The sequence below is a fragment of the Adiantum capillus-veneris genome, chromosome 30 (genome assembly GCF_014529385.1).
Source record: "Adiantum capillus-veneris isolate H3 chromosome 30, ASM1452938v2, whole genome shotgun sequence".
In the NCBI taxonomy this organism is placed as follows: Eukaryota; Viridiplantae; Streptophyta; class Polypodiopsida; order Polypodiales; family Pteridaceae; genus Adiantum; species Adiantum capillus-veneris.
Genome location: NC_140960.1, coordinates 90,997,413 through 91,014,632, shown reverse-complemented (window position 1 = coordinate 91,014,632; position 17,220 = coordinate 90,997,413). Strand labels below are relative to the sequence as shown.

The 17,220-nt window shown below is 45.4% G+C and overlaps 1 protein-coding gene across 1 annotated transcript in view; it reads left to right on the top strand.

Annotated features, from left to right (window-relative positions):
- The window catches only part of LOC147418390 (Protein kinase superfamily protein), a 76,261-nt gene extending 59,419 nt beyond the window's left edge, over positions 1 to 16,842 (top strand). The window contains exon 18 of the mRNA XM_086507282.1: positions 16,459 to 16,842. Within this exon, the coding sequence (XP_086363408.1) occupies positions 16,459 to 16,532 (74 nt within the window). The 3' untranslated portion in view covers positions 16,533 to 16,842. The remainder of the gene's footprint in view (positions 1 to 16,458) is intronic.
- Positions 16,843 to 17,220: the final 378 nt, after the last annotated feature.

The window sequence follows — 17,220 nt, the reverse complement described above, 5'->3', positions numbered from 1 at the left end:
TCCCTTGAACTGTGGCATGAGTCTTAATAGTATGTTATCTGTTTCCTCCATAGTAAAGAAGCAAGTTTCCCTAACATGTTCTCTCGCAATGAGTAGGCAACATCACTGCAATGATCTTTGGAGTCTGCACAATCTTGAAAGCTGGATCTAGGTGGCTTTGTCCACTATGTGCCCTGTGTGGCAGCCTTGACGTCATCCTACCTATTTACCTTTGTGGGTGAAAAATTATGTCTTTCGTCTGAACACACCCTGGATGTGCTCTCTCTCAAAAGTGTGCCTCCAGGTTTGTGAATCTGTAGCAAGGAGATCTCTGGTCTCTTGGTCCAAGTAAGCAATTGACCCGTCCTCCGAGTTATACCATAAATTAGAAAATTCTCAATATTTTTGGTTGACAATTTGGTTGAATTTTTGATTAAGTAGTGATGTTTGCGTGCTCAATGGCAACGTTCATCACTTATACAAGGCCCATATGCACCATGTTGATGGACGTTCCATGGTGTTATGTGTATGTTGAAAAGCATGCATAACTATCTAAGAAACTCACTTAGGTCTTGTGTAAGAAGGCCAGCCAACACACGCGTGCGCGCGCGCACACACACACACACACACACACACACATACACACACTCTCACTGAGGAAATGAAATGAATCCTGATGAATCTGATACAATGTCAGGGTACAAAAAAAAATGAAATGAAATAAAATAAAGACTAAATGGCTACTGCCTTGAATCTAAGCCGCTTAGAGCTGTGTAGCACTATAAAGTAAGAGAGGAGACTTGCATCATCCTACGCGCTGCACCTGCCTATTCGAGTTGGCCGCGCATAACGCTGTTGCACCCAGCCTTATTGTCCACGTTTTAGCCTGGTCGTTGATTCATTGCTGACATGGATTAATTACAACTTATGACCTTATACGCTGCTGAGAACTGGCATTTCAGCTTGCAGCGTCAGTCACTAGCCCTGCTGCTTTGCCAATTTTTCATAGCTACAAGGTCTTTGCTGCTTGTATGACCTGCTTCTGTTGCTATTGTGACTTGATATGTGTGCCACTTGCTTTCGTGGATTGCCGTGTCTGCTGTGTTGAGCTGCGATTCACAAGCGGCTGCCCCTTGTGAATTACTTGCTGCAGTACTTTTTACCTGCCATACGTAAATGTGGGTGCTGACCTCCTGACCCACTGTGGTGTGGTGTTGAACACCATAACCTTGGTTTTCCCCAGGTTGAGAGACAATCCACTGTCACGAGCAAATGTATGCAGAGCATCCGAATGACGCTGCATCTCCTCTGGAGAGTCAGAAATCGGCACAATATCATCAGCATATAGTAATAACGGAATCCATTGCCCTGCTAGCTGAGCCCTCTTGTCTCCCTGACGCTCTACATAGTCCGAAAACTCATCTACATACATCCCATAAAGAGTCGGGGATAGGGGGCATCCCTGCTTTACTCCAATAGTGGAGTGGACCATGTCAGACATTCCCTCAGTGGTACCCGCCCCATCACTGTCCTGTATAGAGCCAGAATAACCCATATCAGCTCTGAGTGTCAGAATTTGGTCAAGAGTGGAGGAACCTCTCCTGAAACTTGCTTGCCCTGGTGCTCTTATGTCCTCTCGCTCTGCCCATCTACTCAGCTCCTGCTCAAGAACGGATGCATACAACCTAGCTAATGTGTGACCAACCATGACGGTGCGATATTTCCCGGGAATCATGGGATCTCCTGACTTGAAAATAGGCACAATCGTAGACATACTCCAAGTCTCAACGAAGCCTTCATACATGGCTCCATTAAACATCATAGCCAGGAGCTTTGCAAGCATATCTCTGGCATGGATGAACTGCTTTGTTACCAGACCATAATGACCATGTGCTCTCCTTGTCTTCATCGTGTCAATGGATTTCCTTACCCTCTCGGCAGTAAAGAAAGAAGATGTCTACGGGCATGTCTCTAGTGGGTCCGGCAGAGGTAGTTGCCTTGATGCTGTGTAGAGAGATGTGGCATATTCCCCCCATGTCTGAGTGGAGGTGACCGTTGGTGGTGGTGAATGCTCGTGGAATAGCCTCCATGCTGCGCCTGAGTCCTCACTTATAAATAGCTCTTACAGATCCCGCTCTAGCTGAGATAGATAAGCCCTTTTCTTTCGTTGTACTAGGTGGCGAAAGATAATCCGTGACTGTCTATGTGTGGTAATTCTCATGGAGCACTTCCCTCTATAATTTGATCCTCGTCTCTCTACACCCCTCATCATACCAGCTGAGAGAGAAATGAAATGAAATGTTATATTAACGTCTTCAAAAGGCCAAAGTGACCAAAGAGACCAGGAAGTTACAATGCGGTGTATCTGATACCAAGTCAGATTAACAAAATAAATCCAACTAGGGATAACAAGATATAAATACTGCGGAATCCTAAACTAAGCGGATAGGTGTGAAAGGCGAAAGGCGTGAGATGTGTGAACTGAGCTATACAATGTGTAGACAATTTGGGAGGGAAGTAGAGATCTATCTTCATAGAGATCCATCTTCATCTGCACTCTAGACGATGAAAAAGTATGGCTCGAATCCTTTACTGTAGCCTCCTTCGAAACTGTGTAGCTCCTCTTCTCCATCGGGGTCGTCTAGATCTCCCTAGCTCCAAGGCTCGGTCAATGAGAATGTCAGTAGTGCGGGTAGACCTCTCCACTGTTGGTTGCTCCTGTGTCTGTTCTTCTGGGTGTACAATATCTAGTGTAAAGAAATCTGTGATTTGTCTCTGGGGTTGTCTCTCTTCAGCTCTCCTCAGTAAAGTTTCTCTATGCCTGTGTAGCTCAAGTAGATATAGCCCAAGACATCTCTGATCCTCGTATCTCATGACCCTAGATAGAAGCCCAAAACCTTCTCTGAATAGACAATGAAAACGGCCTCGTATCTCATAGTACACTGTGCAGTGACATATGTAATGTACCTCTGTCTCTGGCTCTAGATGGCATGAGCGGCATATGCTGCTATCTGCTGGTGTCCCTCTGAATCTGCCAGTCTCAATCTCGAGCTGATGAGTGGACGATCGTATCTGGCCAATGGCACATCGCACACCATGAGAAAGATGCCTGTCCATATAGCTAGGTCTAATCACAAACCCATCCCCCGTGAGGTGGAGAAAATGCTCTCTATAAAAAGCCATCTTTGTGCCCAACTCCTGTATCGGCTCTATCCATGTCCTCCTCGTGTCCAGCTGGATCAGATCCTGACGAATGAGTCTATTAATCTCTACCCGCGTCAGAGACCTCAAGGGTGCCTGTAGAGAGTATTGAAAAGGAGGCAACCTGTCCATGGTGAAACCATGTGTCTGAAACCATGATGCCATCTGTGCATACCAGCATGATGTATCCCCATTAAGAGCTAATTGTCTGGAGGACTTTAGAGCCACCCTGACATATCTGTCTCTGGTAGTATCCCACAGACTGTGTACAAAGGAGACTGATCTAGTCAGCGCCTCAATCTCCATAGGGGGGGCAGCTAATTCCGCTCGAATGATACCATGTGGTACGGAAGCCTTGGCTCTAATCAGCCGAGAGATCATGGATACCAGGGGCTTCTCCATACGCCTCCAACCATCCTGGCCTACAGAAGGTCTCCAAACCTGCACCCCATATAACATAGTATAGGCAACCAGAGTATCAAAGAGCCATAACTTTATCCTAGGTTCTTGGAACTGAACCTGCGAACACATCCTCTCCATTTCTCCCAAAGCCGCACCAACTCTAGTTAGTCTAGTCTCTGCTGCTCTTCTCAAGGAAAATCTCGGCCCAGTAAAGACTACCCCCAGGTAAGTGTATGCATCTGTATACTCCACAATCTCCTGACCATATTTGAAAGTGGGTATTGATCTCCTGACCCATTGCTGTGTGGTGTTAAACACCATAACCTTGTTTTTACCTAGGTTTACACACAATCCACTATCCTCTGCAAAATTGCATAGTGCATCTAACTGTCGTTGCATACCTTCTGGTGAGTCAGATATCAGCACAATATCATCAGCATATATCAACAGTGGGATCCACGTCCGTGCCAATTGTGCACCTCTGTCACCCTCTCTATGGATGTAATCAGACACCTCATCAACATACATACCAAATAGAGTAGGAGACAATGGGCAGCCCTGTTTCACTTCAATGGTAGAGTGAACTAAATCAGATACCCCTTCCGGAGTGCGTACCCGTCCCATCACTGATATGTACAAAGCCATAATCCCCCAAATCACCTCTATGGGCACCCCCATCTCCTGTAGTCTGCGCATCAATCGAGCTCTTGGTACCATGTCAAATGCTTTACGAAAGTCCACAAAGCTACAATATATCCGTCTCCCATGTGCTCTACCCTCCTCAATGATGGCCCTAAGTGTCAGAATATGATCAAGAATGGAGAAACCCCTCCTGAAGCCGGCTTGACCCTTTCCTCGTACCCCCTCGCCCTCTGCCCAATTACTCAAGTGTTGCTCCAGGATGGATGCATACAACCGTGCCAATGTGTGTCCAACCATGATAGTGCGGTAGTTCCCAGGCTCTGTAGGGTCACCAGCCTTGAAGATGGGCACAATATTAGACAATCTCCAAGTCTCAGGTAACCCCTCACACATGGCACGATTGAACAACACTGCGAGAACCTCCATCAGCATATCCCTGGCATGTAAAAAGTGCTCCGATACTAGACCGTCATGATCATATGCCTTCCCGGTCTTCATTCTGTCGATGGCCCTTTGTACCATCTCAGGTGTAAAGAAAGTGCTCGTAGCTGGGCAAGGCTTGGTAGGGTCTGGAAGGGGTTCCTGTCCAGGAACCGTATATAATGATGTCGCATATTGGCCCCACACCTCAGGTGAAGTAATCACTGGGGGAGGGGAGTGCTCATGGAAGAGACGCCGTGCCTCTCCTGAGTCCCTACTCAAGAACATCTGATACAAGTCTCGCTCCATTTGGGCTAGGTAAGCTCGCTTCTTCTGTCGCACAAGGCGTCGGAAAGCAATCCGAGACTGTCTGTAAGTGATGACTCCTAAAAGAAGATCCCTCTGAAGCTGGTCTCTCATCTCTCTGCACTCTTCATCATACCAACTATTCTGGGGCATTCTCCCAGAATGTCGTCTCTTGCCCGGTTGAGTGTGTGGGTATGCCACTGATGCAGCCCCATGCAATGTCTCAGTCAGTAGCGTGGTGCACTCCTCCACTGAGAGGCCTGTACCATTTGTGCCAGCTGTGCCTTCCAATAGACGGTCCCAGATCTCCTCTGATGTGTGACTTGCCTCCTGATGTCTGGGTTGTACTATACTGAAATTTAACGGATAGTGTCAAGAGAGCATGATCTACTGCTATGCCCACTGGCCTGGCTCCCACTGTGAAATCCTGAATGCAGGGGATAAAGCTCGGTTGTGTCATAACATAATCCACTGTACTAGCCCCATGTCTATGTGGAAAGCATGTGAAACCGGCTGCTCCAGGAAATCGCTGTAAGCCATTAAGTATGGCTAATCCATGTGTAGTCGTCATTTCCTTGAGGTATCTCCGATACTCCGTTTGCTCTCTGTCATCTGAGCATCTGTCAAGCCCCAACTCACCCACATCCAACTCTCTAAGCATCTCATCTGAAGTGTCGTAGAAGACTGTCTGCGAGTTGCCCGTTCGGGCATTGAAGTCCCCTAGGAGAATGATATCACCATCCCTAGAAAACTCCCAAATGTCCTAGATGCGGGCATTGAAGTCCCCTAGGAGAATATCACCATCCCCAGAAAACTCCCAAATGTCATCATCATCATCATCATCATCATCATCATCATCATCATCATCATCGAGAGATTTGATTAGGTATTAACGTCCGCGGGGGGCCATAAATGACCCATGGAACCTCAAAGTGATACATAGTCTCCCCTCACGGGGGTGTATGGTGTGGTGTGTGTTATTCTCTTTTTGTGTTCCTATGAGTGTCTTTTGATGCTCAAGTATGCGGGTGAGGTATGTTCCGAGAGTTGTAGGGGAGGGGTCTGTCTTGGATAATAGGTCCGCAAAGGTAGAGCAATCGCTTAGAAGGTGGTTGAAAATTAGCCCGGATGTGAGCGTATTCTGGGCATTCCAATGTCACAGTTGTGCTTCTATCTTCGGGAGCTTGCATTGTATCATGTTGTGCATACTCGTTTAGAAGCATCAATTTTCAGCCAGCCCTCTGTTTCTATTTTGAGCATATGTGACCTGTGTCGCGCATCAAAGAGATGGCTCTTCGTGCCATGTGGGGCATGGGTGTTCGTATGTGGGCCTGGGCTTCCATTGGGTTTGTGCTATAGCCTTCCCCATACTTTGTGTTGACATGCTTGCAATAGTATTCAAATTTCGAGCGGTGTTGCGTTGTCTTCCACTTGGTGTGGAGGCTATTTAGTAATGCAATTTCAAAATTCAGCATGTGTTCTCCCTCCTTGCCCTCCTCAATAAGCATGTCCACATATGTCTCTACATTCCATTTAGCGAACCATTTCTTAATGTCCTGTATGAGGCTCGATGACAGAAATTTGCTTTTTTTTGTCTTTTTGCTGCGCACATCCTGTTTCCCATGCAATGCGGGGGATTCGAGTAGTAGGCATCGCTTTGACCTTCATGATATAGTGTACATTTTTTGCAATGCTTTCATTTCTAGTGGTCTTGCTTGTCCTGTCTCCAAGAGCACGGAGTATGGTGTCTTTTTGACCCCCATGTGTCGATATAGAAACTTTTTTTGAATTTTTTCAATTTCATTCCATGTGTGGACTGAAATGCTTGCTCTCCAGATTTTTCCTCCGTAGAGGATGGCTTGCACTACGCATGTCTCAAAAATGGTCGCTTTTATCTCCCATCTTTTTATGCTCCTTTGTGTGCACATGTTTTCAAATTGATAGTACTTGGCATGGCCGATGTCAATTCTATTATGTGCGGATTGTCCCCAAGCATAGTTGCACGGGATGTCAATCCCCAAGTACTTGAAACTGTCGACTTTCTCAATTTGTTTCCCTTGATACATGAGGGGGGCGTGGATATCCATCTTACGAGTCTTTACAATCATGAACTTTGTTTTGTCTACATTGATTGATAGACCCACATTTTCACAAAAAGCATGTAACGCATCGACCAATTTCTGTAGAGCTGTAATGTCATGGGCGAAAAGAGCCACATCGTCTGCATAGATGAGCATGAGAAGTGTAAGCATCCCGATGGCTGGTTCATCCCCTTCTAGTTGAGGGAGGAAGCTTTCTATTTGATCAATGCACAATCCAAAAAGAGTAGGGGAGAGAGGGCATCCTTGTTTGACCCCCATGTTGCTCGAGAAAGCTTTGGACAGCCCTTCGTGCGTTTTTAGTTGACATATGACTCTGTCATAGAGACGTGCTACCGCACTCCTGAGATGCATCAATACTTTTATGCATTCCATCCTTTTCCATATACCCATTCTCGGGACCGTGTCAAAGGCTTTAGTGAAATCTACAAAGCAACAGTATAATGTTTTTCCCTCTAGCCGACTCTCTTCCATTAATACCCTGAGTGAAACAAGGTGATCAATGGTGCTATGTTTTGGTCGAAAACCTGCTTGTTCTTTTGCTCGTTTTCCATTTGTCTCTGCCCATGTGCTTATGCTTTGTTCTAAGATGCTTCCCAAAAGCTTTGCCATGCAAGATCCTACCATAATGGTACGGTAGTTGGTAGGCTGATTTACATCCCCTTTTTTGTAAAGTGCTTTGATCCAGTTCTTTTGCCAATCCTCGGGTAGCCCTTGAACAATCGCTTGGTTTAGCATTCTATGTATCCACTCTCTGGCTCTCATACCTGACCATTTAAGCATTTCTGAGTTGAAGTGTAGTATGTCCGGAGCTTTCCCATTTGCAAGTTTCTGTATGCCTTTTTTAACCGTTTCGGAATCAAAGTGGTCTTGGGCATGGAGATCGGTTTGCATGTGTGGCATTTCTTCCGCATTATTATGCACATATAGTTGTTCCACATACATGTACATGTCATCTAAGCTTATGTCCCCCATAATGTCATGTCTCCGTCCTTTTATTTTCAGCCATTCCTTTTTGGGATTTTTCTTGAAGTTGGCTATGGCTTGTGTCTCCGTGCGTAGCTCATAGTTTCTTCTTTTCAGCCTCTTGAGATTTGTGTAGTCTTTTGATAGAGTTTCCCATTCCGTGTTCGTCGTTGACAGTGTCCGCAATTGTTTTTTGACATACTTGCACTCTTCATCAAACCATGGGTTATGCGGTAGCCCTTCAACATGATTTCCTCGCCGATGCATTTTTCCCATTGTTTGTTCCACGGCATCACATAGAGCTTGTTTGAAAATTGGCCATGTTTGTTCAATGTGTGATGGCATGGGTACATGAGCAAGTGCATTGTCTAGATGTTTTGCATACATTCTTTTCTTGTCCACTTGCATTTTGTATGTCCATGATCGGGCATGGGGCTGTTTTTGTGCTTTTTGAGTGGAAACTTGTAGCAATACATGGATTGGGGTGTGGTCCGAATTGGGTGACCTCTTCCCAATTGTAAAATTACTTACAATATGGGATGCCTCATATGCAATCAATACATAATCAATAACACTGAGAGAGAGAGAGAGAGAGAGAGAGAGAGAGAGAGAGAGAGAGAGAGAGAGAGAGAGAGAGAGAGATGATGAAATGAAATGAAATTAAATGTAATGAAATGAAATGAAATGTTATATTAACGTCTTCAAAAGGCCAAAATGACCTATGAGACCAATTTGTTACAAAATAGTGAATCTGATACCATGTCTGGGTACAAAAGAAACTAGAACAAAATACTACTGCTACAAGCTGGAACTATGTGAATGTGAAACAATGACAGAATGGGGGGTGGAGAAATGGTGATGATCCATCCTCATCTGCATTCTGAGTGTCGAGAGAGTATAGCTCGAATTCTCTGCTGTAATCTCCGCGTATGTTGTGTAGCTCCTCTCCTCAATCGTGGCCGTCTGGATCTCCATAGCTCTAGTGCTCGGTCGATAAGAGTGCCAGTAGTGGTCGAGTGAGTCTGAGCCGAGCTCTACGGTGGTGGCTGCTCCTCTGGCTGTCCCATATCTAGTGAAAAGAAATCTGTTATATGTCTTTGAGACTCTCTCTCTAGCTCTCCCCAATAAAGTGTCTCTATGTCTGTGTAACTCAAGTAGATATAGTCCAAGACATTTCTAATCCTCATAACTCATGACCCTAGATAAAGGACCGAAACCCTCTCTGAATAGGCAGTGGAAACGGCCCCGTATCTCATAGTACACTGTGCAATGACATATGTAATGTAACTCTGTCTCTAGCTCTATTTCGCATAAGCGGCATAACCTGCTGTCTGCTGGTATCCCTCTGAATCTACCAGTCTCAATCTCGAGCTGATGTGAGGATGTGTGTATCTGACCAATGGCACAACGCAAACCATGGGAGATATGTGTGTCCATGTAGCTGGGTTGAATCACAAACCCATCTCCTGTGAGGTGGAGAAGATGCTCTCTATAGAGAGCCATCTTCGTGCCCAACTCCTGGGGCGGGTCTATCCATGTACTCCTAGTGTCCAACTGGATCAGGTCCTGACGAATGAGTCTTGTAATCTCCACCATGTAAGAGACAGCGAGGATGCCTGGAGAGAGTACTAGAAAGGGGGCATCTTGTCATGGTGAAGCCATGCGTCTCAAACCATGATGCTATTTGTGCGCACCAGCATGAATTGTCCCCCTGTAGCGCTAACTGTCTAGAAGACTCGAGGGCCAGTCTAGCATATCTGTCTCTAGTAGTATCCCATAGGCTGTGCACAAAGGAGACTGATTTGGTAAGCGCCTCAATCTCCAAGGGGGGGGGGGGGGGGGGGGGGGCAGCTAGTTCTGCCCGAATGATAACGTGAGGTACGGAGGCCTTGGCTCTAATTAGTCGAGAGATCATAGATACCAAGGGCCTCTCCATACGTCTCCAACCATCCTGGCCTACAGAAGGTCCCTATACTTGAACCCCATACATCATAGCTGAGGCTACTAAAGTATCAAAGAGCCATAGCTTTGTCCGAGGTTTCTGGAATTGAACTTGCGAACACATCCTCTCCAAGCCTCTCAAGGCCGCATAAGCTCTAGTCAATCTAGTCTCTGCTGCTCTCACCAAAGAAAACCTTGGCCGAGTGAAGACTACCCCAAGGTACGTGTATGCATTTGTATATTCCACAGTATCATGACCATATGTGAAAGTGGGTGTTGATCTCCTGAACCACTGTGGTGTGGTTTTAACCACATAACCTTGGTTTTACCAAGGTTTAAAAGACAATCGACTATCCTCTGCAAAACTGTGTAATGCATCCAAATGTCGTTGCATACCCTGCGGCGAGTCAGAGATCAACACAATATCATTAGCATATAACAACAATGGGACCCACGTCCCTGCCAGTTGAGCACCTCTATCGCTCTCTATCAATGTATTCAGACACCTCATCAACATACATACCAAATAGAGTAGGAGACAATGGGCAACCCTATTTCACCCCAATAGTGGAGTTAACTAAGTCAGATATCCCCTTCGGGGTGCGTACATGTCCCCATCACTGATCTATAGTACTAGCCTCCTCAATGCTATGTGCATACTCTGCACGATCAAGACTACTAGTAAGTCACGTATGAATGTGTCTTGGAGGACCAGCTCTCCCTCATTCATATATAGAACCATGTGTCCTGGCATTGACTCATCAACCTCTAGCATGAGCATATCAAAGAACTTCATGTCCATCATCTCTGTCTATGTCTCTAGGGAGGAGACCCGCTCGACCTCGGTCTGCACATATTTCGATAACACCTGTTGTGTCTCACTAGAGCACTATTGCTTCACCTCTGTCTCTACAGAGTCTTACTGACATGTTCGACACAGCTACATGCTCTCTCTCCTGAGTATACTAGAGCTCACAGTGAAGAAGACATGTCTCGTCTCTTGCTCAACACATGCCAGCAACAAAACAGAGACTCTATTGTCTTGTACCTCAGATACATGCATAGGATATACCAAGCAATTGCGGGCTCCCTTGGCAATCACTAGTGATGTGCAATGCATTTGGAAAGACCTCTCTCTAAGCAGTATTTGACACCCACAATCTGCTAACTGTCTCACTGAGATCAAACTTTGTCTCTGCTGAGGAACAGACCACAGATGTCGTAGCGAATTGGATGCACCTCTGGGCAATGACAATCAAATATCTCTTGCACCTTCAATGTCAAACGCTGAACCATCGGCCAAGTGTACACAAACACAGCTCCCACTAGAGAAAGTGCTTAACCACTCACGATGTGGTGTGACGTGGAAAACTACATCGTTGTCTAGCAACCAACGGGAAGAAGTCACCTCTCAAAGACATGTAAGCAAGAGGAACGCTAGAAGGAAACGTAGCGTCACTGTCATTGGCACATGAAGCCAACTCTCTAGCATGTGCCAAAACCACATTTGTATCTCGCATGCATCTCCGTCGCTGCCTCATACGTTTGAAATGATGACGCCTAATGTGCCCTGTGTGACCACAATGCCAACATTGGATATATCGGCAACTACGAGACCTTCGTCTCTCACGAGTCGTCACTGTCGACTCTGAATTGTCACACTTGATGGATGTCGTATCAATGAATAGCGCATATGCAACAAAACTGTATGGTGATGAAGCCAAAACTATGGCAAGAAATCCTGGGAGAAAACCGGCACACTCTTCCCTATAAATTGAGCAAAATCTCAATCAAAATTTCAACCATAAACCATGCCAAAATGACAACAAAGTGGGATATCACTCAACTACTACACAACTATAACCATGATCGACGCATGAATCCAATGCTAGCATATGCAATTTGTAGCTCAATGTAGGTCTACGACGAGATGTACAGAAGTAGTGTCCAAAATCCTCTGCTAAACCAAGCAAAAATCACATGTAGAAGGCTCATTGAGCTCACATTCTGGGCTCACAATCTTCCCCACTTCGACAACATTTGGACCGAGCTACTGCTTACTCTCCGTAGCCAGTGGGATACTTTAGCGGGCTCCTCAAGGGCATCTTTGGACACATGACTGAGATCTTGAATGCTTTGTAGTCTGGACCATGGTCGCATTACATGGCCTCACGCACCTCTTCAGTGGTTCTTCATATAAGCCACCTTGATGTATACATAACCCTCACACTTTACTTCTGGTCTTGTACATCCTCTGGGTGTTAGGCCTGCCGCCTTTCAGCATTTCCTGAGGTCTCTTTGTACACAGTATACAACCATTTTTTGTGCCGTGCGCGCGCGCGCGCGCGCGCGCGAGAGAGAGAGAGAGAGAGAGAGAGAGAGAGAGAGAGAGAGAGAGAGAGGAGTGAAATGAAATGAAATAAAATGATATATTAACGTCTTCAAAAAGGCCAAAATGACCTATGAGACCAAGCCTTTACAACATAATGAATCTGATACCATGTCCGGAATCAAAAAGAACTGAAACAAAATACAATGTGTAGTACAATGAAAGAAGGGGGGAAGATATGGTGGAGATCCATCCTCATTTGCACTCTGGACATCGAGAGAGTATGGCTCGAATCCTTTGTTGTAGTCTCTGTCGATGTTGTCTAGCTCCTCTCCTCAATCGCGGGCGTCTAGATCTCCCTAGCTCCAATGCTCGGTCTATGAGAATGCCAGTAGCGGTAGTATTGAGTGCGGGCAAAGCTCTGCAATGGTATCTGCTCCTCTGGCTGCTCATCTGGGGGTCCAGTAAAGTATCTCTGTGCCTGTGTAACTCAAGTAGATACAGTCCAAGACATCTCTGATCCTCATAGGTCATGACCCTAAGATAGAGGCCCAAAACCCTCTCTGAATAGACAATGAAAACTGCCTCGTATCTCATCGAACACTGCGCAATGACATATGTAATGTAACTCTGTCTCTGGCTCTAGATGACATAAGCGGCATATCCTGCTATCTTCTGGTATCCCTGTGAATCTGCCAGTCTCAATCTCGAGCTGATGTGAGGATGCCGCGCGCTCCTTTGCCGATCCCACCACTGCTCTACTGCATGTGCCTGCTGAACTCTGCTCTGCACCTCGTCTACCCTTTGCAGATCCTGCCTCCAGCCTTGCGACGTCTCCTGCCATGCAACGCTGCCCTCTGCTGGTCTCGACTCTGCGTTGCCCACTGGCCTCTGCAGAATCAAGTTCGTGCCCATCTCCCTCTTCGCTTGGTGCAGAATCTTGGCCTTGCTCTCCAACCTCTTGGTGTTGCTTCTCCTTCACCAATATGGAGCCGGTCGGGATCATTGTTTCTGCCAAGAAAAGGTTGGTAGCTCAACCTCGCCTCCCACACCACTGATATCCACCTGGTGCTGCAAACTTTCTAACAATTGTTCAGGCATTTCTTTCCTGTGTTGATTTTGCTGGTCCAGGGATGCTCGCAAGCTCCTTGGTTTGGCCTCTTTCTGCATCTATTGTTGCTTTCCCCTTTCCATGATTTGCTTGTTTGTTGTTTGTCTTTTCTTTTGTGTCTGTGTGGATGTGTGCATATATGCATGCTGTGTGTGTGAGTTATGCAAATTTTTTGCATGGTGTTTTTGTTTTGATGTACTTTGATGGCTTGCTTTCGGGAGGGTGCTTGAGTTCTTGCGTGCGAGTGTGTACGTGTATGGGTACAATATGTCTTTAGAGTACGTTTTACTTGCTTTTTTGTTTCTGTTGATTTTGTTTCTGTTTCTTTTCCTCCTTTTCTTGTTGGGGTTTTTGGGGTCTTGTTATTTTGGCTTAGGTGGTTTGTCGTGGCTCCTTTCGTTGGTTGGTTTGGTTGTTGGCTCGCTGCTCTATTCTCAGCTCGCTCTACCAAGGTTCTACAACAGGTGGCTGCCTGGTGGTGGTCTTCAAAGCCTCGTACAGTGCCGCATACCAGCTTTGGTCTTTAGGAGCCACCTTGAGCAAGTGGACTGCTCTCTATTCTGGCTGACAACTCCTTGCCAGCTCTAGTGCAACGCTTTGCTACCCATCTCGTGACATCTTCCTGCAGTTTCTTGGTGATGTGAGTTGTCTCTTCCCCCTCATCTTCGTCACCGACTGCTTTCTCTTTTTTGGTCATCCATTACCTCTCCTGTCAGATTTTACCAGTTGGTGGGACGCCGAGCTCTTGCAGTTGCTTATGGTCATCTTCAGCGCTAGTGGCTTTTGGTAGCTCAAGTTTTTGATCTGCACCATTTGGGCGTTCTGGGGGACTTTCAAGTAATAGAATCAGCCTCTTTTTTTCTGTTTTCTTTTGTTTGGGGGGGGGGAGAGAGAGAGAGAGAGAGAGAGAGAGAGAGAGAGAGAGAGAGAGAGAGAGTCATCTTCACCAGCCCCTACTGCCCTTCCGCAAGCAGATACGTCATCCAGGTACACCAGGCGATGGCGGGAGGCAATAGCACAAGCCACACAAGGGGAGAGAAACACCGAGCCGGCCCGTCGACAAATCAGAGAGAGGCGAGACATCTCGAGAGTCATATAAAAAGTGAATGGGGCAAGAGAAAGACTAAGGTAGCAACAGGGAAGGACCCGGTATTGGGAAAAGTATTAAAGCCATTAATTATTGTCCAAGCATCCGGTAAACCACCCAAGGGGGAGGGTCCCACTTGGTAAAAACCATTAGTTGAAAATATCAGATCCATTATATCATGGCATAGAGAAGAGAAAAGGCCCTCCATCACATTACAGGTCCTAATATGGAGGAGAAAGATAGTAATTGCACAGAAAACAATAAAACTATCCCCTTCCTTATGCTCAACATAAGCCAGATTCATCACAAAGGGAAGTATCAGGTCCAAACTTGTGGAAAACACCATTACAACCATAAAACCATTAGCAAGATTATGTCTAGCATAAGCAGGTAAAATCATCCTTAAGAAAATATAACCCTCAGCTCCAATAAGAGCGGCACAAGCAAGTGCAGTAACAAATGTAAGGCAAACCTCCACATTGGTTATGTTAATCATATACAACAGTATACTCATCAGCTCCATCGAGGCAGTCATATCCAGGCAAGCAATTAGGTCAGGGCGGGTAAAAAGTTTAGCATTAGCCAGCATGTGAGTTCAAGCTTAACAGGGGTAAACCAAGTTCGTGTGTGCGTGTGTGTGTGTGTTTGTGTGTGTGTGTGTGTGTGTGTGTGTATGAGAGAGAGAGAGAGAGAGAGAGAGAGAGAGAGAGAGAGAGTATATAAGCGTCTACAAAAGGTTAATGTGGCCTGTGAGACCAAAGCAGTACATACAATAAAGGAAATCTCTGGTCTGACAGAGACAGAAAAGTAAGCCTAAATTTAAAGGTTGAAATGAGCTACTTATCTACAAATTACATCCATAGTCCATGAAGTGTCTTCCTCATGGAAAGATGTAGGTATGTGTTTATAAGATGTGGCATCCCCCTTCGGTGGCACTCAATGATCACTTTGATCTGTCTGTGACGTGGACATCTTGAGTCTCCTCATGGATGGGTGTGGTTGTCTCGCTTGGGTGAGCGCTATTGCTCTATCCAAGGGAACACCTCTTGAAGTGAAGGCCCCCAATGATGTGTTTGTGTCGGAGTCAACGATGGAATAGTGGTGTCAGCAGCACTGCCTGTATTCATGCATGCGACAAAAAAGTTGGTAACAGTGTTCTGCCTCGCTGGAAGTGGCTGGTGGGGCTCTTTTCCCGCAGGATGGCTGCTCAGCGTCTGTGGAGCTCTAAGAGAGAACCCCAATCATCTTTGGTCCTCAAAATGCATCACTCTCTGTAGGGGTTCAAAGCGCTTCTGAAACAAGCGGTAGTATCTCCCCTGAGTATCATAATGCACCATACATTGCAAATGTAATGCTCCTCCCTCTCCGGCTTCCTCACACACACAAACACAGAAGAAAAAGAGAGAGAGAGAGAGAGAGATTAACGTTTACTAGAGGCCAAAATTAGCCTCTGTAAACAGATCGAGGTTCGGTATACATGAGTGTGCCTCTGCCTTTTCAAAAAAAGAAGGAAGGTACAAGATAGCAGTACATGGGAGGGTGGAGGGACGGAGTTGTAACTCTAGGGGTAGAAAAATATCTTTTACAACCAAGGAAGAAGAACAAAGAGAACTACAACCACAAAGGGAGTTTGATCTTATGGTAAGACATCAAGATCGTGGACGTCCTGTTGTAGGAAAAAAGGGACAGCATATCATAGTTACAAAAAATGGCCGTTTTCAGGCTTCCGTTCCTCGTTACTATTCCAACTTCCCATTCGGAATACCCATTCAGTGTTTAGACACGAGTGTCCGTAACGTGGAATAGTAATTCATGCATGTTTCCGTTTCTTGTTCCGCGTTTTGATTTTCCGTTCCTGGTAACTATGCAACATCTGCCTGAAAGTCAAGATTTATTGATAGGACTTATTGACTGCTTCCAAGGTAAGGCTAGATGTAGTAACCTTTTATAAATGTCTTGTTTATGGTGGGTGCAGGTGTTTTTATGCTGCTCTTCATCCTTGCCATGAGGAGAATTCAACGATTGGATAAGTTTGAGAAAATGATTTAATCATGTATTCAAATGTACCATATGTAAAATGGTGCGACTTCACATTATATGGTGATTGCTTTTTTCGCTAACCCATTTTTTTTGCTAACCGACACTACGTCGATAGCAAGAAACCAAAAGGCTTCAATTGTGTAAAGCTTAATCAAAAGAATACATTTTTTCTTTCTATGTGGTGGAAGCTTGACCTATCTTCACATTGAGGTCAATGCTTGGTGCTCTTCCACCTACAATAAAAATACCATTATCATTATTAACTAAAAGTTCTCCTGAGCAAGCTGCAAACATTTCAATGAAAACAATTTGTGATAAAGTTTGTTGCTTTTCAAGCATTGAAATTGGGTAAAAGAGTAGCAACTTGAAAGCTTTTAGTTGGAATGTCGGATTGTATGGAGAATGACGCCTCATACTGTTAAAAGCTAGGATTGATGCAATTTTAAGCAACACGGGGTGACTTGTAGGAGCATGAGGGCGAAAAATGCACTAGTACATGATAGACATTGCATACGTGGCAGTACCTTTTATCCATATCCTCTCTACTTCAAGATGGTCATTTCCTATCTTGTACTCACATTGTTGAACCCTCCAAGGGCATGTGCTCTAGTAGTTAAACAATTTGTGATAAAGTTTGTTGCTTTTCAAGCATTGAAATTGGGTAAAAGAGTAGCAACTTGTAAGCTTTTAGTTGGAA